Source organism: Melitaea cinxia, chromosome 25 (assembly GCF_905220565.1).
Source record: "Melitaea cinxia chromosome 25, ilMelCinx1.1, whole genome shotgun sequence".
Lineage (NCBI taxonomy): Eukaryota > Metazoa > Arthropoda > Insecta > Lepidoptera > Nymphalidae > Melitaea > Melitaea cinxia.
Genome location: NC_059418.1, coordinates 11,977,249 through 12,003,759, shown reverse-complemented (window position 1 = coordinate 12,003,759; position 26,511 = coordinate 11,977,249). Strand labels below are relative to the sequence as shown.

The 26,511-nt window shown below is 35.2% G+C and overlaps 2 protein-coding genes and 1 long non-coding RNA gene across 3 annotated transcripts; 1 reads left to right on the top strand and 2 right to left on the bottom strand.

The window, feature by feature from the left end:
- Window positions 1-1,617: 1,617 nt before the first annotated feature.
- Window positions 1,618-5,651, bottom strand: LOC123666130 (zinc finger autosomal protein-like). The gene is made up of 2 exons (XM_045600336.1): window positions 5,254-5,651; window positions 1,618-2,511 (listed from the first exon to the last, which is right to left on the bottom strand). The coding sequence occupies exons 1-2, from the start codon at window positions 5,446-5,448 to the stop codon at window positions 1,714-1,716; spliced, it is 993 nt and encodes a 330-aa protein (XP_045456292.1). The 5' UTR covers window positions 5,449-5,651; the 3' UTR covers window positions 1,618-1,713.
- Window positions 5,652-8,118: 2,467 nt separating this feature from the next.
- Window positions 8,119-9,514, top strand: LOC123665994. The gene is made up of 2 exons (XR_006745143.1): window positions 8,119-8,575; window positions 8,654-9,514. It is a non-coding gene; the product is annotated as an uncharacterized LOC123665994 (long non-coding RNA).
- A 9,643-nt stretch (window positions 9,515-19,157) lies between these two features.
- On the bottom strand, window positions 19,158-24,479 carry LOC123665993 (4-hydroxybenzoate polyprenyltransferase, mitochondrial). The gene is made up of 6 exons (XM_045600210.1): window positions 24,268-24,479; window positions 23,544-23,719; window positions 22,959-23,106; window positions 21,661-21,854; window positions 20,431-20,619; window positions 19,158-19,430 (listed from the first exon to the last, which is right to left on the bottom strand). The coding sequence occupies exons 1-6, from the start codon at window positions 24,452-24,454 to the stop codon at window positions 19,248-19,250; spliced, it is 1,077 nt and encodes a 358-aa protein (XP_045456166.1). The 5' UTR covers window positions 24,455-24,479; the 3' UTR covers window positions 19,158-19,247.
- Between the last annotated feature and the right edge of the window lie 2,032 nt (window positions 24,480-26,511).

The following is a 26,511-nucleotide window of genomic DNA, read 5'->3' as shown; positions in this document are numbered from 1 at the left end:
TTATTTTATATTTAGTATCAGCATTGCACCCGTGCGAAGTTGGGGCGGGTCGCCCATATGTATATGTGTAATTTACATTTTTTTATCTTTGAGCTAGTAACTCAACTGTCAATACGAAAGCTCAGTTATAAATAATATTTTTATGAGTGGTAAACTAACAAGGTATAAATAATCTAAGAAACAAAACTTGGAGGCGTGCCTTTACACTAACTTATGAATTTTTCTTTGGATTTTTCAAATTTTATTTCAAATGTCGGAAAATGTACCAAAGTACAAATATATATACAATAATAAAAATAAATAAAAAAAAAGATCAACAGATTTACAATTAAAAAAATCATTATTAACAATCGGTGTCCTCGAGTCGTAAGTACTATAAAATAGCTATACTCTAAGATCTCAGTCACAATTACATTAAATATTATTATACTTAAAAATATTTTAAAAATGTGTGTCAGCTCCGAGACACGACTGGCATTTACTCCTTCAGATCGACTGTCTAAATAGGCACAAAAAAGACTTACTAGTCTAAGAAAACGGATACCATATCAAATGGTAAATAAACGAATCAAATAACCCAATAGGGTTCCGATAGATGGCGTTATGAGAAACGTAACGAAGTCATTCATTCGGTATATAGTACTTTTTATATTATTCTCATACCTTATATGAAAATCGATTTGTAAGGAGTAGAATCCAATAAGGCCTAACAGGATATAACAAGTTACACTACTGATTACTTTCTAACTATTAATCATGTCCATATCTCTTTACCGACGAAAAGTCACTTGTTATGGATACAATTGGTGTTGTGTGGCACATGAGCCGAACTAACACTAAACCTAGTTAGCTATACGTTACTCATTACATTACAGTGAAATTTTGAAGTGAAACTTCTTAGAATCGCTGTGATTCGAATTTTTGATGAAACGTAAATGCGTCACGGAAATGAAACAAACAGATAAATGTATAGAAGAGAATGAGATAGAATACATTATGCTGGCCTACCTTTCTATGATTTTAAAGAAGTTTCGCTTCTGCCGTGTGTGAATTGCATGCACACACTTATTTTATTTATATATAAAAGCACCTCAGAATAAAAATAAAGGGCTCTACATAAAAAATATTGGCAAATTGATCTTAGCTTAGTACGAGATACGACGAATGAGAAGATTTTCAACAGACTTCGAAAAAAGGAACAAGTTCTTAATTCAAATGTACTTTGGTAAAAGTTGCTTATGAGGCATTGCAGAGGGGTACCCTAGGCCACAAAAAACGTCCGTAACGTTTAAAAAAAGCGTAAGATTTTTATGTATAGTGGCTATACAGTGTCTAATGTATAGTCTACGTGATGACTGTTATTATTATTGCAGTTTGATATTATTATTATATCATTCGATAATTATAATATATTTTTATAAATCATTGTAAATAAAGGTGTTAAGATAATTATTATGTAAAGTAGTTTTTTTGATTTTTATCGATAAAAAAATCATAACAAAAAATGTATATCCGAATAATTATTTTCTTTATACCTCGAATAGAACTTGAAATTAATATTTTATAATAAGGAACTTCGTTCCTATCTGGTGTCCCACGACACCACACGGTTATTTTTCACTACCCACATTGTATTACTTATCGATGTAACTGGAGTCACTTTTTAGTAGCTTGTGAGCAAATAATTATAACATACAATATTGATGACCAAACTTAGTACTCCACGGAGACAAATCTTTCCCAAGTCAACGGCTCATTTTCTTTCAAAACCCTGTGATCACCTTTCTCTTTAAAAATATGATGCGTCAACAGAACTTTATTACTGTAAGCAAGACCGCACGAACATTTATATTCATTTTTCAACGGTACGTCCTGCGTAAAATGATCGTACATTATGTGATTCATCATATGCCGCTGACGGACACAAATCTCCCTACAGAGTATACATATTTTAACCCGGTTACCGACAGACACACCACGGAATATCGTCACAATCTGACCCTTGCCGGCGATGACATCGTTTCTCGGTATGAAATACTTTTTATAGTCTTCCGTTGTTGCAGCGTTTGGATTTTTTCGCTTGTGATTATCCGCGATGTGCTGATTGAATAGTTCGGATTTTTTTGAGTTGTAACCGCACATATCGCATTTGAAGCAGTGCCCGCGGGTACTAAGGTGACGTTTCAATTCCCGTCTGTTCTTACACTTTGTAAAACATAATCGACAAGTAGAAATACTCTGAGCCATGTGCTTGTGGAAGTGTATCCACATTTGTTTGAGTCTTAATTTCACACTACATCGTGGACATTCTACTTTCTGTGTATTCTGATTTTTTATATGTTTCCGTGCTATGTGCACAATGAGGTGGGATTTATTAAAGAATATATCGCAGCAGTAATCGCAGACAAATATTTCACGTTCAACTCGGTAAGCGTTCTTCGAACTGTACAAATGATCAGTTTTTATATGGTTGACTAGATCTTTGTTGTTTTCGAACTCCTCTATGCATATCTGTAAATGAAAATTAAATTAATTAATAAGCGCTTCACACTCCACGGATCGCCCAGTAGTATTTTCTCCTGTGTTGGGGGTCCGGAAACACATACAATACACAAGCACAACACCCAGACCACGACTAACATCAATATGGTCGATACAGATGTCTGTCGTGAGCGGGGATCGAACCCGCGACCGCCAGCGCAACAGCCAGTGCTATAACCGCTGCGCTAACGCATCGTCAAATTGAAAAAGTTTTATCTATTCATGTATCATCATTACAGTCCACTGCTGGACATAGGCCTCCACAAGTTTATGCCAAAAATAACGTGAACTCATGTGTTTTGCCCATAGTCACCACGCTGGGCAGGCGGGTTGGTGACCGCAGAGCTGGCTTTGTCGCACCGAAGACGCTGCTGCTCGTCTTCGGCCTCTGTATTTCAAAGCCAGCAGTTGGATGGTTATCCCGCCACCGGTCGGCTTTTCAAGTTCTAAGGTGGTAGCGGAACTGTGTTATCCCTTAGTCGTCTCTTACGACTCCCACGGGGAGAGAGGGGGTGGCTGTATTCTTTAGTACCGTAGCCACACAGTACACATGTATACAAATAAATAAAATTGGAGGTCTGTTTGTAATATTAAAATAACCGCTTTTTACTAAATGCATATGGATGTATACACCGTACATACCTATACCAAAATATTTTTTTTTTTACAATTTTTGTCTGTCTGTCTGTTCGGCTAATCTGTGAAACGGCTGGAACGATTTTGACGGGACTTTCACTGGAAAATGGCTGATGTAATAAGGAGTAACTTAGGCTACTTTTATTTTAGAAATTTATTTATAGCCCTGCGAAGTGAACAATAACTTTTTTGTTAAATTCCATATGGACGAGGTCGCGGGCACAGCTAGTTAATAGTTATAAATACAATTATTTTGATTAAAAATGTTTATAAAAATATAATCTAGCCGGTGATTCGAAATACATAACACCAAAACAAGTGAACGTTGAAATAGCTTCCACAGAGTGTTGTGCGGTTAAGAGAGGGCTTGGCTAGTGTATAAACACATAATTGTGTTCGCTCGCAAACGAAAAAGAACCGACTTCAATTACATCGACAAGTAATACAACGTAGATCGACGAAAAAATAATCAAGTAACTGCGCGTTATCAAAGATTACTCAAAAAGTAGTTATCAGATCTCAATAAAATTTATATTTGACCACATGACAAACATCAGCTTTCGATTAAATTAAAAATTATCAAAATCGGTACACCCAGTAAAAAGTTATTGCGGATTTTCAAGAATTTCCATCAATATCTCTAGGATCCCATCATCAGATCATGGTTTTCTTATCATGGTACTAAACTTGGGATATCTCCTTTCCAACAAAAAAAGAATTATCAAAATCGGTACATCCAGTAGAAAGTTATGCGGTATAATACAACGTAGGTCGACGAAAAAAGCGTCAAGTAAAAACGCATTATTAGATATAGCTTGAAAAGTAGTTGTTAGATCTCAAATAAATTTAAATGGGACCAATTGGCACACACCACCTTTCGATTAAAAGAAAATTTGTCGAAATCGCTCCACCCAGTCAAAAGTTCTGATGTAACATACATCATCATTACAGCCTATACAGTCCACTGCTGGACATAGGCCTCCACAAGTTTACGCCAAAAATAACGTGAACTCATGTGTTTTGCCCATAGTCACCACGCTGGGCAGGCGGGTTGGTGACCGCAGTAATGGCTTTGTCGCACCGAAGACGCTGCTGCCCGTCTTCGGCCTGTGTATTTCAAAGCCAACAGTTGGATGGTTATCCCGCCATCGGTCGGCTTCTTAAGTTCCAAGGTGGTTGTGGAACCTTGTTATCCCTTAGTCGCCTCTTACGACACCCACGGGAAGAGAGGGGGTGGCCAAATTCTTTAGTGCCGTAGCCACACAGCACAGTAACATACATAAAAAAAAAAAAAAAAGAAAATAGTCGAATTGAGAACCTCCTCCTTTTTTGGAAGTCGGTTAAAAATGTAGCTATTAATACTGTATCAATATGATTTTTTTTATACAACTAGGTCGGCAAACAGGCGTACAGCCCACCTAATGGTAAGTGATTACCATAGCTTATAGACGTCTGCAACACCAGAAACATAGTAAGCACGTTGCCTACCCTATCCCCAATTCCCCCAAGAGCTCTGGTCACCTTACTCACCAGCAGGAACACAACACTGCTTGAAAAGAGTATTTGTTTAGCTGTGATCTTCTGTAAGGTCGAGGTACCACCCCAGTCAGGCTGCTCCATATTTTGAACAGGAAATTTACTGCTGTGCCCTACCTCAGTTACTCAGTTCTATAAAAAAGGTACATAATAGCCCTAATAATATTATAAAGAGGTAAAGTTTCTAGCTATGTTGGTCTGTAGGGGGTTATCTTCGCAAATACTGATCCGATCACGAAAATTCTTTCAACAACAGAAAGCTACATTATTCAGGAGTGCTATAGACTATATTTTATTTTTATATAACAAAAATTTAGTGAAAAATAATTGTATATGTAAATCAAGTCGGAGAAATACGAGCGAGATGAAAACTTTACTATAATAATTTATATTTGCATCACAATAATAATTAACGCCCAATGAAGTGGGCACGGGTCGGCTAGTGTATAATAAAACTCCACATATTAACATTAAAATAACGAAAATAGACTTCACTGTTTCTTAATTCGTATTATTTATACAGACTTAATATTGACTTACGCTACACACAGTTTTTCTTTTATTGAGCTTGTGTTTTAAATCCTTCATGTGTAACAATGATTTGTGTATTTCGACTTCGGTTTCACTGCTCCAGCCGCCTTCTGAACAATATTTGCAGCCGTACAATTCATCGCCACAAATATTATTGTGTGTATTGCCTTCAACTCTAACAACATCTTTTCCCGAGCGAAACATAATAAGGCTATGAAATTTATCAAATTAATCGTTATTTACTATTAAACGTAACTATAAAATATTTTTTATTGTTATAGACATAACTGTCCTAATTATTTTTTGTTTTTAATTAAGTTTAAGACCTTTTAGAATAGCTTCACATTTTATTGAATTTATCGGAATTAAATGACGTATAGGACTATACGTATTTATAATAGTGTTATGTTGTATTTTTTTTTTTTTTTTTTTTTTTTTTATGGACTGCACGTTAGTGCATTGCCAATGACGAGCAGGAATTAAGAAAAATGTTCAAAAATTGTGGATAACGGACAAGAGGAATTTATGAGAGGATTCAGAACAGGATAGGAAGAAACAAAATAATATATTTTATGATGAAAAGGAAAAAATAAAAATAAATAAAAAACATATACAGTATATTAAATGTCTATATTATTAAGAAATATATAATCCAATACAATTTTATATATATCATACTTTCTAGAAGACAATAAACAATTTATAGATGTAGGAAAAGGAATTTTATATTTAATCAGTGACTCTAGGAAACGGGTGCGGTTGAAAAGTGGACAAGAGAATAAAATATGGTTAATATCCCCCGTTTCATAACCACAAAAACAGGACGGACTGGAAATAATTTTAAGTCTAGCCAGATGGTGTGGAGAACAAGTGTGACCAAGTCTTAGTCTCGATATTATGCTACAGCCTTTTCTATTAAAATCCATATTATAAAACCATGGTTTTACCAAAATTTCAGATTGTAAACTATAATAATACGTTCCTTTTTGCCTACTACTATGATCATAGGACTCTTGCCACGACTTATCCATACAAAGTTTGGGCAAAGTTAATAAATCTGGGTAGGAAATTTTATATGGAAAAAGGTCACCACTTATTGTAGCTTCTCTAGCCAGAGTATCTGCTCTAACATTTCCCTCTATTCCACAATGGCTAGGGATCCAAGCAAGCGTTATTAAAATACCTTTCTCAGTGCACTCAGTTAATAATTGTCTAATGCCAAATATATAAGGATGCTGTTGTTTAATTTTAAAAGGATTCTTGACAAGAGCTTGAATAGAACTTAATGAATCTGTGAAAACTATGGATTTTTTAAGTTTAGCTAACCTGATATATTCTAAAGCTTTAAAAATGCCTAAGCATTCCCCAGAGAATACTGTACATTCAGGAGGGAGTTTGATTTTTTGAACAATATTATATTGAAAGTGAAAAACTCTTACTCCGACATTACTATTGGCAAAATGTTTTGACGCATCTGTGAAAATATAATGATAATCGCTAAATCCTGTTTTAATTATTCTTTTAAATTTTTCATCAGCCCTACAAGAATTTGTTTTTTCTATGTCAAAGTTTACAACATTAGGAATAGAAATAAGGGCATTGTATGAACAAGAGAAAATTGGTAAATTACAAGAGCTTTGAATTGGAGCGGAAAGAGATTTCAATTTAAAATAACTTGTAACTAAACACGGGTTTGGTTTATTTGTCCAATACGAACTATTAGAAACAAAGTAAGCAAGTTGTTGGAGCTTTGCAATAATTGGATGATCAGTGACTTGAAGGCAGCGAAAAAGGTATTTGTCTGCCAAATATTGACGACGTAAATGCAAAGGAGGGTCACAGCATTCAGCCTGTAAAGCATTGATAGGGCTAGTTTTCATGGCCCCACAGATGATCCTAAGACATTTACTTTGAATTTTGTCCAATGCTTTAAATCCCGACATAGACCCAGGTTCTAGCAAGAAGGTGCCATATTCTAATATGCTACGTATTAATGCGTTATATATCAATTTTAAGTAAAAAGGATGGGCACCCCACCATACACCTGCAAGACATCTCATAATATTTAAATTTCTCTCACATCTATTTATAATAAAATTAAAGTGAGGAGTTCCTGAAAGCTTTTCGTCTAAAATAATACCTAAAAATTTATGATGGTTTTTTTGCGGTATAATACTGTTGTCATAAGTCACTTGAAGTAATGGAGCTCTACGCATTCGATGAAAAAGAACGACGGAGCTTTTTGATGGTGATAAATCGAGACCATGATTATCTAACCACCGTTTAAGATAACACAGAGATTCCGTTAATTTCGAAGACGCATCATCAATATTATTTCCTTTTATGTATAAAAGTAAGTCATCCGCATATTGCAAAACATCAACATTCTTGTCAATTGCTAAGTCTAAATCATGGGTATACAAATTGAACAACAAGGGGCTTAAAACTGACCCTTGAGGTAAACCGTTGGTGAGGATTCTTAAATATTTTTGGTTATTGTTGTAAAAAATAATTGATCTATCAGTAAGCATATTTATTATAAATGAAATAATTTTGCTGGGGATTTTAAGACTAAATAATTTTTGTCTTAGTATTGATACAATTACATTATCATAGGCATTCGACAGATCTAGGAAGGCTGAAAGCACAAATTTATTTACAGAAAAAGCTAATCTTATATCCGAAGTATATATACCTATATTGTCGTACGTGCTTTTATTTCGCCGAAAACCAAATTGGGACGAAGAAAGAAGAGAGTTACTTTCTACGAACCACTCAAGGCGATTTTTAACTAAATGTTCAATTATTTTTAGAAGGACTGATGAAAGAGCTATGGGGCGATATGAGGATGGGAGGAGAGGATCCTTGTTTGTTTTTAATATAGGGATAATAAGTTGACATTTCCATTCTGATGGGATATTGCCAGACTGAAAAATAATGTTTATTATTTTTAGGTATATTGTCAAACTATTGTCATTAAGATGGGAAATAAATGAGTAATATATACCATCAGGTCCAGGGGCAGAGTCTGAGACATAAGATAATACATTTTTTAATTCCGTTTTGCTGAAGGAAGAATTTAATCCTGGAGATTCGTCATGTTCGTCTGCTATGCTATTTTTGTCTAATAGGTTAATATTTATGTTAACTGTTGGAGGAGCAAGTTTATCAAGAAAATCATTTGCTATACTACTGGGGAGTGATACAGAATGGGTTGTATTATATGCTGACTTGAATCTTCTTATCTTTTTCCATACATCTGATGGAGGAGTATGAGGAGATAAGGAGGAGCAGAAATTTCTCCAACCATCACATTTTTTTCTTTTGAAAAGTAATCTAGTACTATTTACAATATTTTTTAATGACAGATAGTTTTCCAAACACATATTGTTATTATATTTTTTTTCAGCCTGTTTTCTTTTTTTTATAGCTTCCGTACAATCTTTATCCCACCAAGGTGGACTAGGAATATGAGAAGGTTCATTTTTCACTGGGAAGATTTCATTAGCACTTTCAATCAAGACATCCGTGAAAACAGGAGCATCAATAAGTGTATCATTAGACAATAATTGTAGCAATTTTGTATCTACTTTATTACTAAATTGCTCCCATGTTTCTGATGTAACATTATTAAGATTATATCTAGGGAGCAGTTTTATGTTCTGTTTTGGTACATTTACATTATTAAAAGCACAAGAAGTGATTACAGGAAAATGATCACTTCCATAGGTTGAACTTAATACAGAACAAGTTAATTGTGGCACAAACTGTGGTGAACAAATAGTTAGGTCCACCACGCTTTTACCTTCAAAAGGCAGAGTCCGCCTTGTAGGCTCTCCAGAATTTATAATACACAAATTATTTACATCAAGAATATCTAAAAGCTTATTACCATAACTGTTACTAACTGAACTACCCCAGGACTGATGCTGGCAGTTAAAATCCCCTGTTATTATTAACGGCTTTGGAAGTGATGCTAAAATATTATTTATTTCGTTTAAAATATTATTAGAAATATGAGAAATATATACAGACACAAAACATATGTTATGTACACTTATAGCTAAAATAGAAAGTTCAGAACTATGTACAGGAATATTAATTAAACTAAAAGGAAGGTTTTTCTCAATGAGAAAGGCTACTCCGCCAAAACCATCTAGTCTATCTTCTCTGATGGTATTGTAATTTCGAAACCTAAGATTATTACTTGGCCTAAGCCAAGTTTCTGAAATACTAAATAAAAAAGGTTTATAATTATTTAATAAATAAATTATGTCGTTTTTTTTATTAATTACACTTCTGGCGTTCCACTGTATTATTATCTGGGAACTGTCCATTTTGAATTATATTTACGATACACTGTATTAAAGGGGCAACGATGGACGGTAAACTTTTGTTGTTTTGTAAATAACTCTGTAATAGTGAAAGCACATCTGAAATTTTAGCAAAATCATTTTTAGAGTTAATAATATCTATTGGAGTTGAATTTTTTTCAAATTCATTGAATGAAAATTCTTTTATTATATTTTTATGAGCAATTTTATCATAACCTATATTAGGCTTAATAGGATCCCGAGGTCTAGATATAAATGTTTTTTTGTATGATTTATTAGGATTTTGGCTAATATTTACTTCTTTACTAACTTCTGAATAAGATTTGTATGACGTTGGTATCTCTTTATTAGCCTCAGCATATGATACACACTTTTCAGCCATATGTACTTTAATGGATTTTTGCCTATTGAATTCAGGGCACGCTTTACTATTTGCCATATGGTTGCCAGAACATAAACAGCAAAAATAATTATCATCATTGGCATTGCATGACTCTGATGTGTGCTCCTGACCACACTTTAAACACCTAGGCTTAGACCTGCACTGCAATTTTGTGTGTCCATAACGACAACATTTGTAGCATTGGATTGTGGGAAAGATGTAAAGCTCGACTGGAAGAGAATTGTAACATATAAAAATTCTTTTTGGGAGGACCCTGCCATCAAAATAAATTACTACTGATTGTGTGGGCTTCCACACAGTAGCGCCTTCAACAACAGTTTTGTAATTTAAACGTCTAACCTTTACAACTTTACCACAACCAATAGGTGTAGAAATATTTTTTAAAATTTCTTCTGGGGACCATTCTATTGGCACACCCCTAACGATACCGATTCTAATAACATTAAAAGATGGTATAAAAGCGTGATAACTATTTTCAAGAAGCAGGCTATTATTTAAAAAAGAATTCGCATCTTTAAAATTATTAAATGCTACAGAAATTCGGTTTCGTCCTATCTTTTTCAAGCTGCCGTTAATAATATTATATATTTTATTTTTCATAAGGAAATCTCCGAATGTGATTGGGTGTAAAATCGTTCCATCGTTATCACCTTTTGTAATTTTTTGAACATGAATTAAATATGGAGACACGTCATTTTCATTATAAATATTTCTGCCTATGGGATTTTTAGAGACAGTGTTATCAGATTGGAGCTGTGATTGTGGTACCGAAACGGGGACATTTTTATTAATTTCATTTTTATTCGTCTCATCTGATTTCTCAGACTCCGAACAATGACAACCAACTTTTTGGTTTCCCGCGTTTTTTCTAACTTTTTTATTACATTGTTTGCAAATTTTATGAAGACGAGATCTCTTAAGTGGCTTTTTAGTCATAGAATGATCAGTTTCAATACTCGATTCATCGTAATCAATGGTAATAAAATTGCTAGGTTGCGGAATATATTGTGCATTAAAATCATTCCCGCCACCCGGGTCCGGAGGTTCGTTCATTCTATAAATATTTACATAGACTTACCAAAAATAGAAGAAACACAAACTAAATACAAAACTTAAACTAAATAACTAAATATATACACTTTACACCTGATCTGAACTATATTTAAAATAATTTTAGCAGTAGCAAGAAAAAACACAACCGCGCGCGTTTAAGTTTCCCGCTCGTCCCTTTTGGAATTTGATTTAATAACGTGTTATGTTGTAGGATAAACATTTACATTTACACCACAGAGTATAGTAATACTTACAGATTTACACTGAAGCCAGTGAAGCCTATAGTAGCAATGTGAATTGTGAAGAAATTTGCGGTTAGTTCTTCACATAATCGATTTTTGAATATCGATTATTAATGAATAGATTTATTTAAAAAATAAACTAACAATTTATTTTTGTAGTACATGCATATCTCACCTATGTAAAAAAAGTTCAGCATATATTTATTTTTGATTATTTTATTAATCACTTGTAAATCATAATTTGATAATAAAATCGATATCCTGCTTAACGATCTATAGTAAAAATAAAAATAATCGATTATTTATTAGACGATTTTAATGAAATATCATATCCCAACACAGACAAAAAATAAAAACAAAATTATTGGAATAATATACATATTTACAATTGAATAAACAAATAAAATTATTCTTAATCCTTTACTGTACATTCCGTTAGACTTTGGAATTCCCTACCATATGAAATTTGCGATTGCAAAACACTATCGTTACCTACGAAAAGAGTGAGATAATTCTACCTTAATCAGTCCTAGTCTAAAATCAATTTAATTAAGTGTTCTTATGCGTATTGGAATATATTATCGTATGTATTATATTATGTATCATATATGTGTATGCGTGTATGTATAAGTATCATATTATTTGTATCTACTTGTGTATACATTATTAAGTATGTGTGCATTTATATATTGTATAATTATTGTCACGGTTCCCCTGGTCTATTAAGGAAGTAAATAAAACCAGGGTACCATGAACAAAAAAAAACTTATTAGATTAATTAACCCGGTGAGGTAGAATAAAAAAAATGTACGTATATGGGCGGGGTCGAGCACCCAATTCACACAAGCTCCAAATGCAGTTCGGCTCAGGTACTCTCCTGGTTCGCCGTGCAGGTGATATTCCCGGGAGTCGCGTGGCAGGATTCCGCTATCGACCGGGGGCGGCAGGAACGGGTAGTTCAAGACCCGGCGGAGTGCACTCTCGTCGTTGGGGTTAGGTGGAAACGTTGAAATTGGTGACCCAATCGTCGAACTTGGTGACCCAAACGTCGAAATCGGTGACCCAATCGTCGAAATCGGTGACCCAAACGTCGAAATCGGTGACCCAATCGTCGAAATCGGTGACCCAAACGTCGAAATCGGTGACCCAAACGTCGAACCCTGGAACGCGCCATCAAAATATAAAAATAAGCGTTCCAGCACTATTTGCAAACATCCACGGCACTGCATTACAAAAGAAAGCACCTAAATTGTAGCAGTAGTGCCGTGGAATCATAAAGCCAGAAGCGGAGATAAATATTTTTTAAAAGTAGGTTAACTTATATTTAAATATACAATTATAATAAAAAATATTAAAAATGAGGGTAGACTTGAAAGATGAAATCTAAGAACATAATTGAGATGAGATTTATGCTACTGAATACAAATATTATATTTTACAATAGGCATGATTACTTGCATTAACTACATAAATTGCCTGCTATATAAAAATATACCACTTACCCAGTTTGGGGGCGATAAACACTGACACTTTAATATTTGTTGAATCGAGACAACGCTAAGCAAGGATCACACAATTTTATAAAGTACGGTTACGATGCTTAAATATATATTAGCCACCGTATAGAGACCGTAATAAAAGGTGTGATGTGCGTTAACTATTTCTTGAGACAAAATTCCAAAAATGAATGACGCGGCGGCGACCAGTACTGCCGTTTTTATAAGCCGAGACAAAAGATTCATTTGAATTTTTGAAAAAGATAAAATGTTGCCCGCGCGAATATATAAATGCCGGTTGATGAATTTATTATTTTTTTTTTGTAGAAAAAAAAATAATTTATGATAAAATAGTGTATCATAAATTACTGTAGATTATCGTTTCATTTAATTATAATAAACTAATGTTTTTTTTTTAAAGAAAAATCATTTCACGTATTTAAAATATTAAATTTAAGCATATTTATTAATAATGTACGTATATTTATTAATAATGTACGTATAACGTTACATTATGTATTTACAATATATTATATTTTTACTCTCAATATGTTTAGATTATAGACGCTAATTTTGCGACTGTTTTATAAGTTTCCTGTGGCAGGACTACTGGAAGAGATTCCATCATGGGATAAGTAGTGCCTTTGTACCAGCATTGTTTATAAGAGCTATTTCCTTTTGCTATCCTAGTGTACATAAATTGTTAAATAAAATAAATAAATAATTATTAATCATAATGTCATTATAAAAGTTATAAATTTATTTTAAAATGCAAAGGAGAAAAAAAACAGCGCTTGGTAACGATAATGTTACCGGTGACGTCACTAAATAAAGATGTTTTACCGACACCTCTTAGACGTTGCCGCTCCGTGCAAAAATAGTCGCGTGTTATTAGGGATAACTATAGATGCGAAGCCCGTTATTATTATTTTTTAACCAAGCACTTAAAAATTGACACACGAGTATCACGAGTATCACTTGTATCACGAGTTGCGCGATGTTGCTTGATGTTGATGATGAGCTTGTCGACTGGTGGGAAGGGGACGGGACACAAATCCGGATCACAAATTCTGAGGTGACATACCTACATAGAAAAATACAATCGAATTGAGAGCTTTCTCCTTTTTTTGGAAGTCAGTTAAAAATGTAAAAAAAATGGAATCTCTATGCTACGGATATCGGTTTTCACCTCACCTTGGAGTTGACTACACAATAAAAAGACAATTAACTAAAATTAATTTACCTTTTTTCTTAGTTGCAGTCGGATAATTAACCGTTAATAATCACATTTTATCAGTAGCTAACAATAAATTTAGTTAAATATCGGTAATTAGCGGGTTTTTTACTACTATGGGGATAGCTCAAAAGTTCTAGTCGAGTCTCAAATTAATTTAAATGGGACCACATGAAAAGCACAACTTAATAAACACAATAAAAAGTTCTAAGGATACACCATAAAAAAATTGTCGACGTGACAACCTCTTCCTTTCTTGTATTTATTAAAAAGTTGATAATTAACTAAAAACTCATTCATCATTACATCATCATTATTTCATCATTACATCATCATTATTTCATAATTACATCATCATTAAAGCCTATACAGTCCACTGATGGACACGGGCCTCCACAAGTTTACGCCAAAAATAATGTGAACTCATGTGTTTTGCCCATAGTCACCACGCTGGGCAGGCGGGTTGGTGACCGCAGGGCTGGCTTTATCGCACCGAAGACGCTGCTGCCCGTCTTCGGCCTGTGTATTTCAAAGCCAGCAGTTAGATGGTTATCCCGCCACCGGTGGGCTTTATAAGTCCCAAAGTGGTAGCGGAACTGTGTTATCCCTTAGTCGCCTCTTAGAACACCCACGGGAAGAGAGGGGGTGGTTATATTCTTTAGTACCGTAGCCACACAGTACAAAAACTCATTAATCACTCTTTACTCTTTATAAATTAATTTTCTCATATATAACCTTTAATTTAAGAAAGTTATATGGGGATTAAAATAAAAACAAAAATAGAATGGCAAGAAAATTTATTTAAAAAAAAAACGAACAAAATTTACTCAACCAACAATATACATATAAATTTTTAACTATTTTTTATCAGAACATGCAACACATTGCCTAGACGAGCTCATTCTATTATGTTGTTTGATTCCGATTTACATCCCACAGCTGGGCATAGTCCTAATTCCCCATGTAGAAGAAGGACCAGAGCTTAATCCACCACGCTGCTCCAAAGCGGGTTGTATATATTCCCTACTATGAGTAACGATCGCTATCAGGTGTATATGATAACAACCGGGACCGACGGCTTAACGTGCTCTCCGAGGCACGGTGACGACCCCTTGACTTACCAGACCGAAAAGATATATTTGTACAAGCACACACACCACCACACCACTTTAGGGGCTATCCATTAATTACGTGACACGAATTTCACAATTTCTGACCCCTCCCCTCCTTCTCACATATGGTCACACTTCAGAGACTGCCCCGTAACTTGTGTGACGTCACACATTTTTTAATATTTACACATTCGTTTCGACGATACAATTTTTTCCGTTTAAATTATTCATTAATCAAACATAGGTATGAAAATTTATAAAACAAGAAAAAAAATGAAAGGCCGTCACCTAACATTAGCCTCTGTCCTAAGTTAATCGTCAATGGGTATGTAGTTCAAATATTATGTTTTATTATTGACTGATTGATTAGTTTAATGGATTTCAGTTGTGACAGGAGGGCGCGGTTAATTCCGCCAATGTCACGTAGAGTGAAACACGAAGGAGATTGGTAGGTGCGGTTGGGATAAGTCTCAATTTAATTTTGAAAATAGGCAAAACAGACAGACTAACATTGTTAACCTTACCCTAAAACAACAAAAACATTCAATGTCAAACTGACAGTTAACATTTCGAAATGAGATGTCACAAAATTTCGGACTCCTCCCCACCCCTTGTCACGCAATGTCAAACTACGTCGACCCCACGTGTGTTGTCTTAGTTAAGTTTATTAGAATCAATGATATAAAATTATAATTTACCAATAAATTAAAATTAAATAATCATGTCAAATATTTTCAACCAACTGCAGTTTAAGCGACCCCACTATTGTACTGTCAAAAACGGACCGTTCCCGGACTTATACACTTTCAGTAGGTACTTGTCACTGGCAAAATCATCGGCGAAAAGCTGATGGAGCCATAGTCTTTAAAGAAGAAGAAGAAGAAGAAGAAGAAGTCGACCCCACCCCCCTAAAACGTATGACGTAATTTATGGATGGTCCCTTACCGGTAAAATATTTAAAAAAAAAAACAAAATTAAAATAACAATATTTAAAACTATCCTAACACCGATGTCACATGACTAAGATCACCATTTAATATGTACAAATTAAACTAATTTTTGGTAAAACCATTTCAAATGGAACTAACTTATAATTTACAATTTTAGAACCCGTTTCGCCGGTATCTGATATAAGGCGTGACGTGACGCATATCACGTAAGATATTACTAATTTTGTACTAAAACACAGTTTATATATATTACTAGCTGACCCCGCAAACGTTGTTTTGCCATATATACGTTATTAGCCCCTTAATCCCTTATAACTTAGGGTATGAGAAATAGATGTTGGCCGATTCTCAAATCTACCCAACATGCACACAAAATTTCATAAAAATCGGTTCAGCCGTTTCGGAGGAGTATGATAACTAACATTGTGACACGAGAATTTTATACATAAGATTTTCAAAAGAGTAACTGCGGAGTTTCTTGCCAATTCTTCTGCAGAATCTACATTCATATCGGTGGTACCTTTACTTCTAAAAATAATAATCACTTAAATGTTTTAATTTGTAAAATGACGATTCGAAGGTGCTTTTGAAGTCTAATTGAATAGTTTTTTTTATTTGCTTATCCAACAGATAAGTTTAATCTATAATATAAAAATGAGTCGCTGAATGTGTTGCTAAGCGCAAAACTCGAGAACGGTTGGACCGATTTCGCTAATTCTTTTTTTTAAATATTCCTTGAAGTACGAGGATGGTTCTTACGGAGAGAAAAATTCAAAAAAAAAAATTTTAAATTTCCTGAAAAAGTCTAAAAACAACACTTTTCTATACTCCCATACAAAAGATTTGTGATAATACTTAAAAGTCACTGTTAGGCGATACGAAGTTCGCCGGGTCAGCTGGTATATTTATATTTTTATCCATTAAATACCACTTTTAACTGTATAACGGTTGTGGGTAACTTTTTGATGGATTATGGGGATCACCATCGATTTGGACGATATGTTGAGATATTATATCAATTCGCATATATCAATATTAAAGCAATTTATTAATTGGGGCCGAAAATTTGCAGGATAAGCATTATCAGATATCAGTGAAATAGGCGAGTAACCCTTAAAAAAATTAAATTATTATATTTTGTTCTGAACAAAAGCTTATAAAATTACTTTGTATTGTGTAAATTCTTGCTGTGTTAAAAGGAACGTATTTCAAATACTGTACGACGGATTATATTTAATTTACAATTATTGCACAATCGTTGTGCGATAACACTGACAATTATAATCTTATAATATATATATATAAGAATTGTTGAATGTAACATTTGTTACTAAGACACGCAGTTACTGGGTAGCAATATCGATTGTTTCATTTGCACCTTGACAGCAATAATTGCACAATTGTTATCACTTGGTCATTGCAATTTTATAACAATATGGTTTTTTTTTACAATTATTAATAAATCTTATTCTTACTAAATACAATCACAGCCTAAACAAAAATACTAGGCCATTATCGATGACACTCTTACACACTACTTTGTTTTTACAATTTTATTATACAGTATGTTCGAGTCCTAACTGCGTTCCTTGAAATGGTGTTGTAATAGATAATGTTCCACGTGAAAAAATAATTACTAGCCCTTTTTTAAATTTTACTTTGCATGCGTTCTGCATGATACCTTCCGTGAACACGTAAATACGACTTTAAAAGGAAAATGAAAAGGAACTGCGCATTAGAAAGAATTTTTAGTCCTTGTTGAATGTTATTTATTGTAAACTAGCTGACCCGGCGAACTTCGTATCGCCTAACACAAACTTTATCGTATGGTATTAAAGTTCAAATTGACTTTTAAGTATTATCACAAATCTTTTGTATGGGAGTATAGAAAAGTGTTGTTTTTAGACTTTTTCAGGAATTTTTAACTTTTTTTTTTAGAATTTTTCTCTCCGTAAGAACCATCCTCGTACTTCAAGGAATGCTTTAAAAAAAGAATTAGCGAAATCGGTCCAACCGTTCTCGAGTTTTGCGCTTAGCAACACATTCAGCGACTCATTTTTATATTATAGATTATAGCCGTTCTTACGCTTGGACGGTTATGCAGAAGTATGTTGCCAGAGCAGCTCGTATATGAAAACAAAGTAATATTTAATAAAGGGTTAGCAATATTTTTTTTACACGGAACGTGACCTACACCTACAGAAACCCATATTTCAAGAACGCAGTTAGAAGTCGAACGGGTTGTATATTAACTGACTTCATACCGCCATTTTTTTTTCGTTAGTATAATAATATAGTTTTGTTTTTTCATTTTCCATTCTGTAATCTTTGTAACAATAACAACAGTCGTTCAGAGGTAAGGCGAACGTACGTTTCGGGGATTTATTTATATTTGCAAGGGGGTCGTTCAAGTATTACGTAAACACCGAGGAGGGTTAGCTGTGTGGCTACGGCATTAAAGAATATTGCCACCCCCTCTCTTCCCGTGGGTGTCGTAACTACATTACTACCTAGGAACTTAAGAAGCCGACCGATGGCGAGATAACCATCCAACTGCTGGCTTTGTAATACACAGGCCGAAGACGGGCAGCAGCGTCTTCGGTGCGACAAAGCCAGTACTGCGGTCACCAACCCGCCTGCCCAGCGTGGTGACTATGGGCAACACACGAGTTCACGACATTTTTGACGCGAACTTGTTGAGGCCTATGTCCAGCAGTGGACCGCAATAGGCTGTAGTGATGAGGGGGGTAGGACATTATAATTCGCTTATTTTTGATGACATGGGGGCCGGGGGGGGGTCTAGCTGGTGGTTAAGTCAGCAATATTTATTTATTACTAGCTGAACGTACAGACTTCGTTCTGTCAAAAGTTTATAGTATTTTTTTTTTTAAGTAATAAAACCTTCCGTGGGCCTTGAGGAACATACAAAAAAATAAATTAGCCGAATTGGTCGAGACATTCTCGAGTTATGCGCTTAGCAACAACCATTTTTATTAATATAGACTTCTGAATAGATATGCCAATAGATATATATGCCAGTGTTTATGTAAGCATAGGGGGGGGGGGGTGATTAAAAAAAAACTTAAAAATTACTAAAACTCGGCTTACGTAATACTTGAACGACCCCTAGATATACATTTCCTCCAAGGTACCATTATTGACTTATAAATTTATATATATTAGCTAAAAAAGCAACTTCTAGTGATACTGAGGTCTTCTTTACCGCGATGTTTCTGCCTATTTTCCACATACTGCTGGTAGCCACCTCCTAGAATGCCTAGTAATATTATGAGACCTACCGTCGAGTTCGATTTGAATTTCTTCGCGCAGTCCTCTGGATTGTCCATGTTTAGGGTATAGATCTGAGAAGGAAAGATTCTTGTAATTTTTTTTTTGCCTATTTGCGCAATTTGCTCTGTCCCCAATATCCCCGTTTTCTGCCCCAAAGGTTGTGTGCTCCGCTTCCTGCATACAAGCGTACGGCTCACCTGATGGTAAGCGATTACCGTAGCTTATAGACGCCTGCAACACCAGAAGCATCGCAAGCGCGTTGCCGACCCAATCCCCAATCCCCCCAGGAGCTCTGGTCACCTTACTCACCAACAGGAACACAATACTACTTGAAAGCAGTATTATTTAGCTGTGGTCTTCTGTAAGGTCGAGGTTCCGCCGTGCCCTACCTCAGTTAACATGTATGAATATAGTAATTGTGATTACTTACAGACAACGATATCGGGTATTTTTATTATTATACTAGCTCACTCGGCAATCGTTGTCTTGCCGCTAAACGCTATTTAAAAATAGGAGTTGGTGGTAGAAGGGTGAATATTAAGGGTTGTATGTATTTTTCAACGCCAAATCATAATAATATAAAAAATAAATAATTTATCTGAAAATTAAAAAAATAATTTCTGGGGTGGACTACCCCCCCCCCCCCCTACCCTACTTAACATTTAGAGGGATGAAAAATAGATGTTGTTCGATTCTCAGACCTACCCGATATGCACACAAAATTTCATGAGAATCGGTCGAGCCGTTTCGGAGGAGTTTAACTACAAACACCGCGACACGAGAATTTTATATATTAGATATAAAAATAAATACATTATTTTTAAAAGTATGGAAAAAAAATAGCTATAACGTCAGTCTCGCCCTCCCTTTTAACCCACCATCTTCTCAACCCCCTACTTTTAACATTTCAGATCCTTAACCCCTCCACCCCTTAATTTTAACCAATAAACTATATAACTATTTCCTCAACCCCACTTCCTTTGAACCCTACACCTCAACCCTCCCTTCCACTTGCTTTGTAAGCCATTACGTTGTCACCCCCCTTTAAATTATCACTCAACCCCCCCTCACCTGCCTCCCCGCGTGTCCCGCGTACATCGCCAGTCCAATATAATACGGCGGCGCCAGGCCGGCAGCTTGGCCTGCCATAATAAGGCCTGTCAGACTGATGGCCAGGGCAGAGGTCAGCGCCGGTTTGTTGTACTGACCGAACGTCAGGGCCGTTGACTTCATACCTATTCGGGCGTCGTCTTCTTTATCCTGTAGAGGCGGATTGGATTACTTTACTATTCCGTCTGCTGTGTGACTACGGCAGTAAAGAATATAGCCACCCCCTCTCTTAACTAAGGGATAACACAGTTCCACTACCACCTTGGAACTTACAAAATAAATAAAGCCCACAGATGGCAGGATAACCATCATGAGTTCACGCATTTTTGACGTGAACTTGTGGAAGCCTATGTCCAACAGTGGACTGCGATAGGGTGACCTGACTATTCAGTGTCACTTATAATGCTTTTGTAGCCTACAAGAATAAGCAATCTTTTATTTTATTGGAATACCAAGCAAATATGCGTATTTGTTTGTTGGTCTTTTTGACCGACTTCAAAAAAAGAGGAGGTTACTTAATTCTACCGTATGTATATATATGTATGTTCGGAGATAGCTTCGTCGTTTATGAACCGATTTTGATAATTCTTTTTTTGTTGGAAAGGAGATATCCCTAGTTTGGTACCACGATAAGGAAACCGGGATCTGATGATGGGATCCCAGAGAAATCAAGTGAAATTCTCGAAAATCTGCATAACTTTTTACTGGATGTACTGATTTTAATGATTTTTAATTTAATCGAAAGCCGATGTTTATCACGTGATCACATTTAAATTTCATCGAGATCTAATTACAACTTTTCGAGTAATCTTTGATAATGCGTATTTACTTGACTATTTTTTCGTCTACCTACGTTGTATTACTCGTCGATGTAATTGAAATCGGTTTTTTTTTCGTTTGCTAGCAAACACAATTATTCACTTTAAAAAAAACGAGTGTGCTTTAGACCACACGACTGAAGTAAGACTTCTGCACAATAGGCCTGCACTGTGTCTTAGATATACGAAACGTAACTGGCTATGAGAGGAAGAGAGAAAGAAAATGTATGCTCGCACCTCTCTCCTTGCTTCGATCCCCTCACCCGATCACACTTTTCGTAACGCTCTCGTCACGCATTCACCAGCTTACTCCCCAAGTCAAGCGCGCGTAAAGAAGTCTTACTTCAAAAAGCTAGTAACGAAAAAAACTCACCTGATGCGCGTATATAGTATCGTACAACACCGTCCAGGCTATACCGGATACGTACAGCGGTAGGCATATTTCCGTCACGATGTGACCAGCTATGGCAGAGTACCCCAACAACGCTCCCCAGTTGAAAGCAGCGCCCAGCACTATTTGAGGGTAGTTTGTGAAGCGTTTCGCGAGGGGGTAGGTTATAACTAGGACTGCAATCAAAAAATATATATATTTATATATACTAGCTGACCCCGCAAACGTTTCTTTGCCATATATGTTATTAACCCGTTTAATCCCCCCCCCCCTTATAACTTAGGGGTATGAAAAATAGATGTTGGCCGATTCTCAGACCTACCAGATATGCATACAAAATTTTATTAAAATCGGTCGAGCCGTTTCGGAGGAGTTCAATGTTTAACACCATGATACGAGAATTTTATTACGGTAATCGCTTACCATCAGGTGAGCCGTACGCTTGTTTGCCGACCTAGTGACATAAAAAAAAATAATGTCGGGATGAAAATTAACCTGTATTGTTCCGTACTGACTTTCATTACAATTGATACAAATGAAAACGTTAAAAAGTTGTCAAAAAAATCACGCGATTGACGGACGACCCATAGAAGGTAACGAAACAAGCATACGGCTCACGTGATGGTAAGCGATTGCCGTAGCTTATAGACCCTACCCCGAATCCTTAAAACCTTAAAAAACCCCAAAACCTTACCCACCACAGGAACACAACACTGCTTGGGAGTGCATTTATCTGATCTGTTTATCTATATCTATATACATTTATACAAATAAATAAAATTGGAGTGTCTGTTTGTAATATTAAATTAACCGCTTTTTACTAAATGCATATGGATGTATACACGGTACATATACCAAAATAACATGTTTTACAATTCTCATCTGTCTGTCTGTTTCGGATAATCTCTCAAACGGCTGGACCGATTTTGATGGGACTTTCACTGGCAGATAGCTAATGTAATGTGCTTCGGAGAGCACGTTAAGATAGCGATCGTTACTCATAGTAGGGAATATATCCGCCAACCCGCATTAGAGCAGCGTGGTGGATTAAGCTCTGATCCTTCTCCTACACGGGGAAAGAGGCCTATGCCTGAAGTAAAAAGGCGTAACGTAGGCTTTTATTTCTGAAATTAATTTGTTTAATAACTAACTTTGCGAACTGAACAATACCTTTTCTGTTAAACTCCACGCAGACACAGTCGATGGCACATCTAGTAGTAACTAAAAATATTATTATAATTCATTTAAATAACAAAAATATAAACAAAAAACGAACTCACTCATACTAGACGCTCCCAGAACCACACTGTAACAGTTCAACTGAAGTAAGACAGCTAAACCTAGGCTTAATTGCAGCGCTAGGAATTTTATCGCCTGCCTATGAGTTATTTCTCCGGAAACCAATGGCCTATCTTTTGTTCGCTCCACCTTGAAAAAAAAAATGTGTGACTGTCTAAATAGGCACAAAAATGTCTTACTAGTCCTAAGAAAAAGATTAATACCATATCAAATGGTAAGTGAACGAATCAAATAACGCCATCTATCGATGATCGTTACGACAAGATGGCGTTGTTAGAAAACGTCGTTACGCCTTTAGACTTTACGCGATAGATGGCGTTAACAAAAACGTAACGAGGTCATTCGTTCAGTAGATTTTACTCGTCATATTTTTTTCATACCGGGGGCCTTGTATGAAAGTCAATTCTTAAAGAGTACACTCACAAATTAAATTATCATATTATAGAACTGAAACAGCAGCAGCTGAAAAACAGTAAAAAAAAAAAAAAACAAGTACCAACATTAGCTAAAACAGAGAACCTCTTTTTTTTACGTCCGTTAAAATACTAATGTAACAAACTCCATACCCGTGCATCGACATCTTTATCCCACAGGTCGTTGATGGTACACCCAGCGCCTCTCATGACACCGGCCCCGATGAGGAACAGGCCAGCGGTCTGGAGGCTCGTGGTCAACGGTACGGTCCCGGATAGGGACGCTAGGGCTATGGACCAGGAACATGGCCAGTAGAGGAGGTGGATACCTGGAAATGAGAGACATTTTTAAATCATTTTTAGGTCAATTATAGGTCATTTTTAGGTCAATTTTATGTCATTTTAGGTCATTTTTAAGAGAACTAAAATCAAAATCCAAAACAAAAATTACTTTATTCAAACAAGCTTCAAAAGCACTCTTAATTCGTCACTTTACAATTTAGAATAACACTGATTTTATAAAAATTTGACGCTTAACTTTATGAGTTATCCGTAATGTTGAATTAGTTGACTTCAACTACGTTGTATCATTCTTTTTTGGTCATTTAAATAAAAAACACTATTAAAAATTTATTTTCAAAATTTACTAAATAAAATAATACTGCTTTCAAACAGAGTTGTGTTCCTGTGTGAGTAGGGTGACCAGAGCTCCTGGGGGGGGGGATTACGGTCATCAACTTATGAAGCTTCTGGTATTGCAGGCGTCTATATATTATTAGCTACGGTAATCTCTTACCATCAATGAGCTGTATGCTTATTTACCGACACCTAGTTGTACAATAAAAAAAAATCTAGCTAAACTTATAAGTATACTAACCGATAGGCCTGTCCCACCTCGCCAATTTAATATACGGAACTATTTTATCCTTCCAAACACTCAAGCTTGTTGCTTTTTTACTATCGGCATCGTCATTTTTAATTTTATCGATAGTTATTTTAGGAGTTGACGTCTCTATAACGACCTTCTGTCGATGTTGATCACTTTGCGTTGAATGTACTCTCATATTCTTAAAGTATAATCTTTGGTTTTTTAAATATGGCTGTCCGCACAGACAAGTTTTTGGGTAGTTCGATTGTCTTGAGGTATTTTTGATGAATAGTAACATTTTCACAGTTTTCGTTGGTCGTAAGCTTGCGGTGAACATGGTTATCTGTGAAAAATCAAGAATTTTTTCAATCAAGTAAACTTCATATATAATAACAATAATAAACGCTTAACACTCAACAGCCCCCTGTACGATTTTCTCCCGTGTTGGTGTCCGGGAACACACACAATACACAAGCACAAACGCTCCGACCACGACAAGCATCTATACAGCTAATACAAATCTGTTGTGTGTAGGATCGAACTCGCGACCGCCAGCGCAACAGCCAGTACTCTGAGCGCTGCACTAACGCGTCGTCATATATGGATTAACTTTCGAATGAAAAATGCGAAAAAGGTGTTTGATTTCGTTAACTATATTTCTCTACAGTTATAGCTATTGTCCACATGATAAGCAATCAACAAACTTTTATTTTAATATAAAACGAATTTTTAATATCAAACAGAAAGAGAATCATTGATGAAACATTTTAGTATAAATAAAATTTGATATGCGTACATTTATCTGTGTTAATAGAACCTTTGTCTGATGCAGAAAATTTGTTAGTTAATATGACCTTACATCATCAATGATTCTTTCTTCATTTCTTAGACATAGTGGGAATACGGTATGATGGGGCTGACATGTCTGTGTAGAGAAAAGCCCCTAAAAAAGAAAAGAATTAAAAAGAAATCATAATGTTATAAATAATTTACTGCATGTGAAGCTACCACCAATTTGGAATAACTGCTGATATACAATTATTACTGCTGAGAAGATCAACAAGACAACTATAAAGCTCAGCAGACAATATAACTAAATATAGACATATAATCAAGATGATCAGAACGGAGGTAAGGCATAGTGGGAAATTACCTGCTCAAAATATGGAGCAGCCCGACTAGGGTAGTATAACGATCTTACAGAAGATAACAGCTAAATAATACCATTTTCAAGCAGTGTTTTATTCCTGTGGTGAGTAAGGTGACCAGAGCTCCTGGAGAGGAGGTCGAAACACGTTGGGGAAAAGGTCGGCAACGCGTTTGCGATGCTTCTGGGGTTTCAGACTTCTATAAGCTACGGTAATCGCTTACCATCAGGTGAGCCGTTCGCTTGTTTGCTGATCTAGATACAAAAAAATATGTAAAACAGATCCGAACGAAAAATTGCAGTCCACAATCAAATTTATTTAAACCCACACACATTGAGAAAATTACTCTCATTAAAAGAAATATAATTAGAATTCGAATGTACAAACTATTGATTACGATATAACTACATATAAATTTCTCTCTTAAAACATACATATAAATTCTAAGAGTAAGTTCAATTTGTAAAGAAACAGGAAAACACGTTAATGAAACAGGTTATTTATATTTATATTAAAGTTACTCACGGCACAAAATTATCTATTAAACAATTTAAGATTTTTACGTAAAAACCAAGTTAAGCAATTTCAAATTATGAAAAAAAAATAATAAAAACACGTAATGACATAACATATAACCTCAATAACAAGTTATTAAGTAATAAAAATGTAATAAAATTCTAACCTTCGTTTACAAGTTCAAGTTACACTTTTTAATACTATTTAATAAAATGTAGCAAGAATGTTTATTTCTCCTTACAAGGTTATGTTTCCGACACAAAAATCACTATTTTTACATAAAATATTTATAATAATACATGATTTTGTATGTTACGTAAATGTATTAAAATTCGCACTTTTGGGTGTTAATGTTTTTTTTAACGTTTTATTGTAATTTTAATTATTTTCGATATATTTTTCATAATAAAATCGAATGAACGGCGTTATACCAATGCCATCCCACCACAGACTATCGTCGTCACAAAATAATTGGCCCGTTTTGACGTTTGTCATCAGGACGTAAATAGTGAGGTTCGATACGACTCGGTATTCGTAACTCAAAATAAACCGATTCAAGTTTTTACAAGTATTTGATCGATTTGGTTAT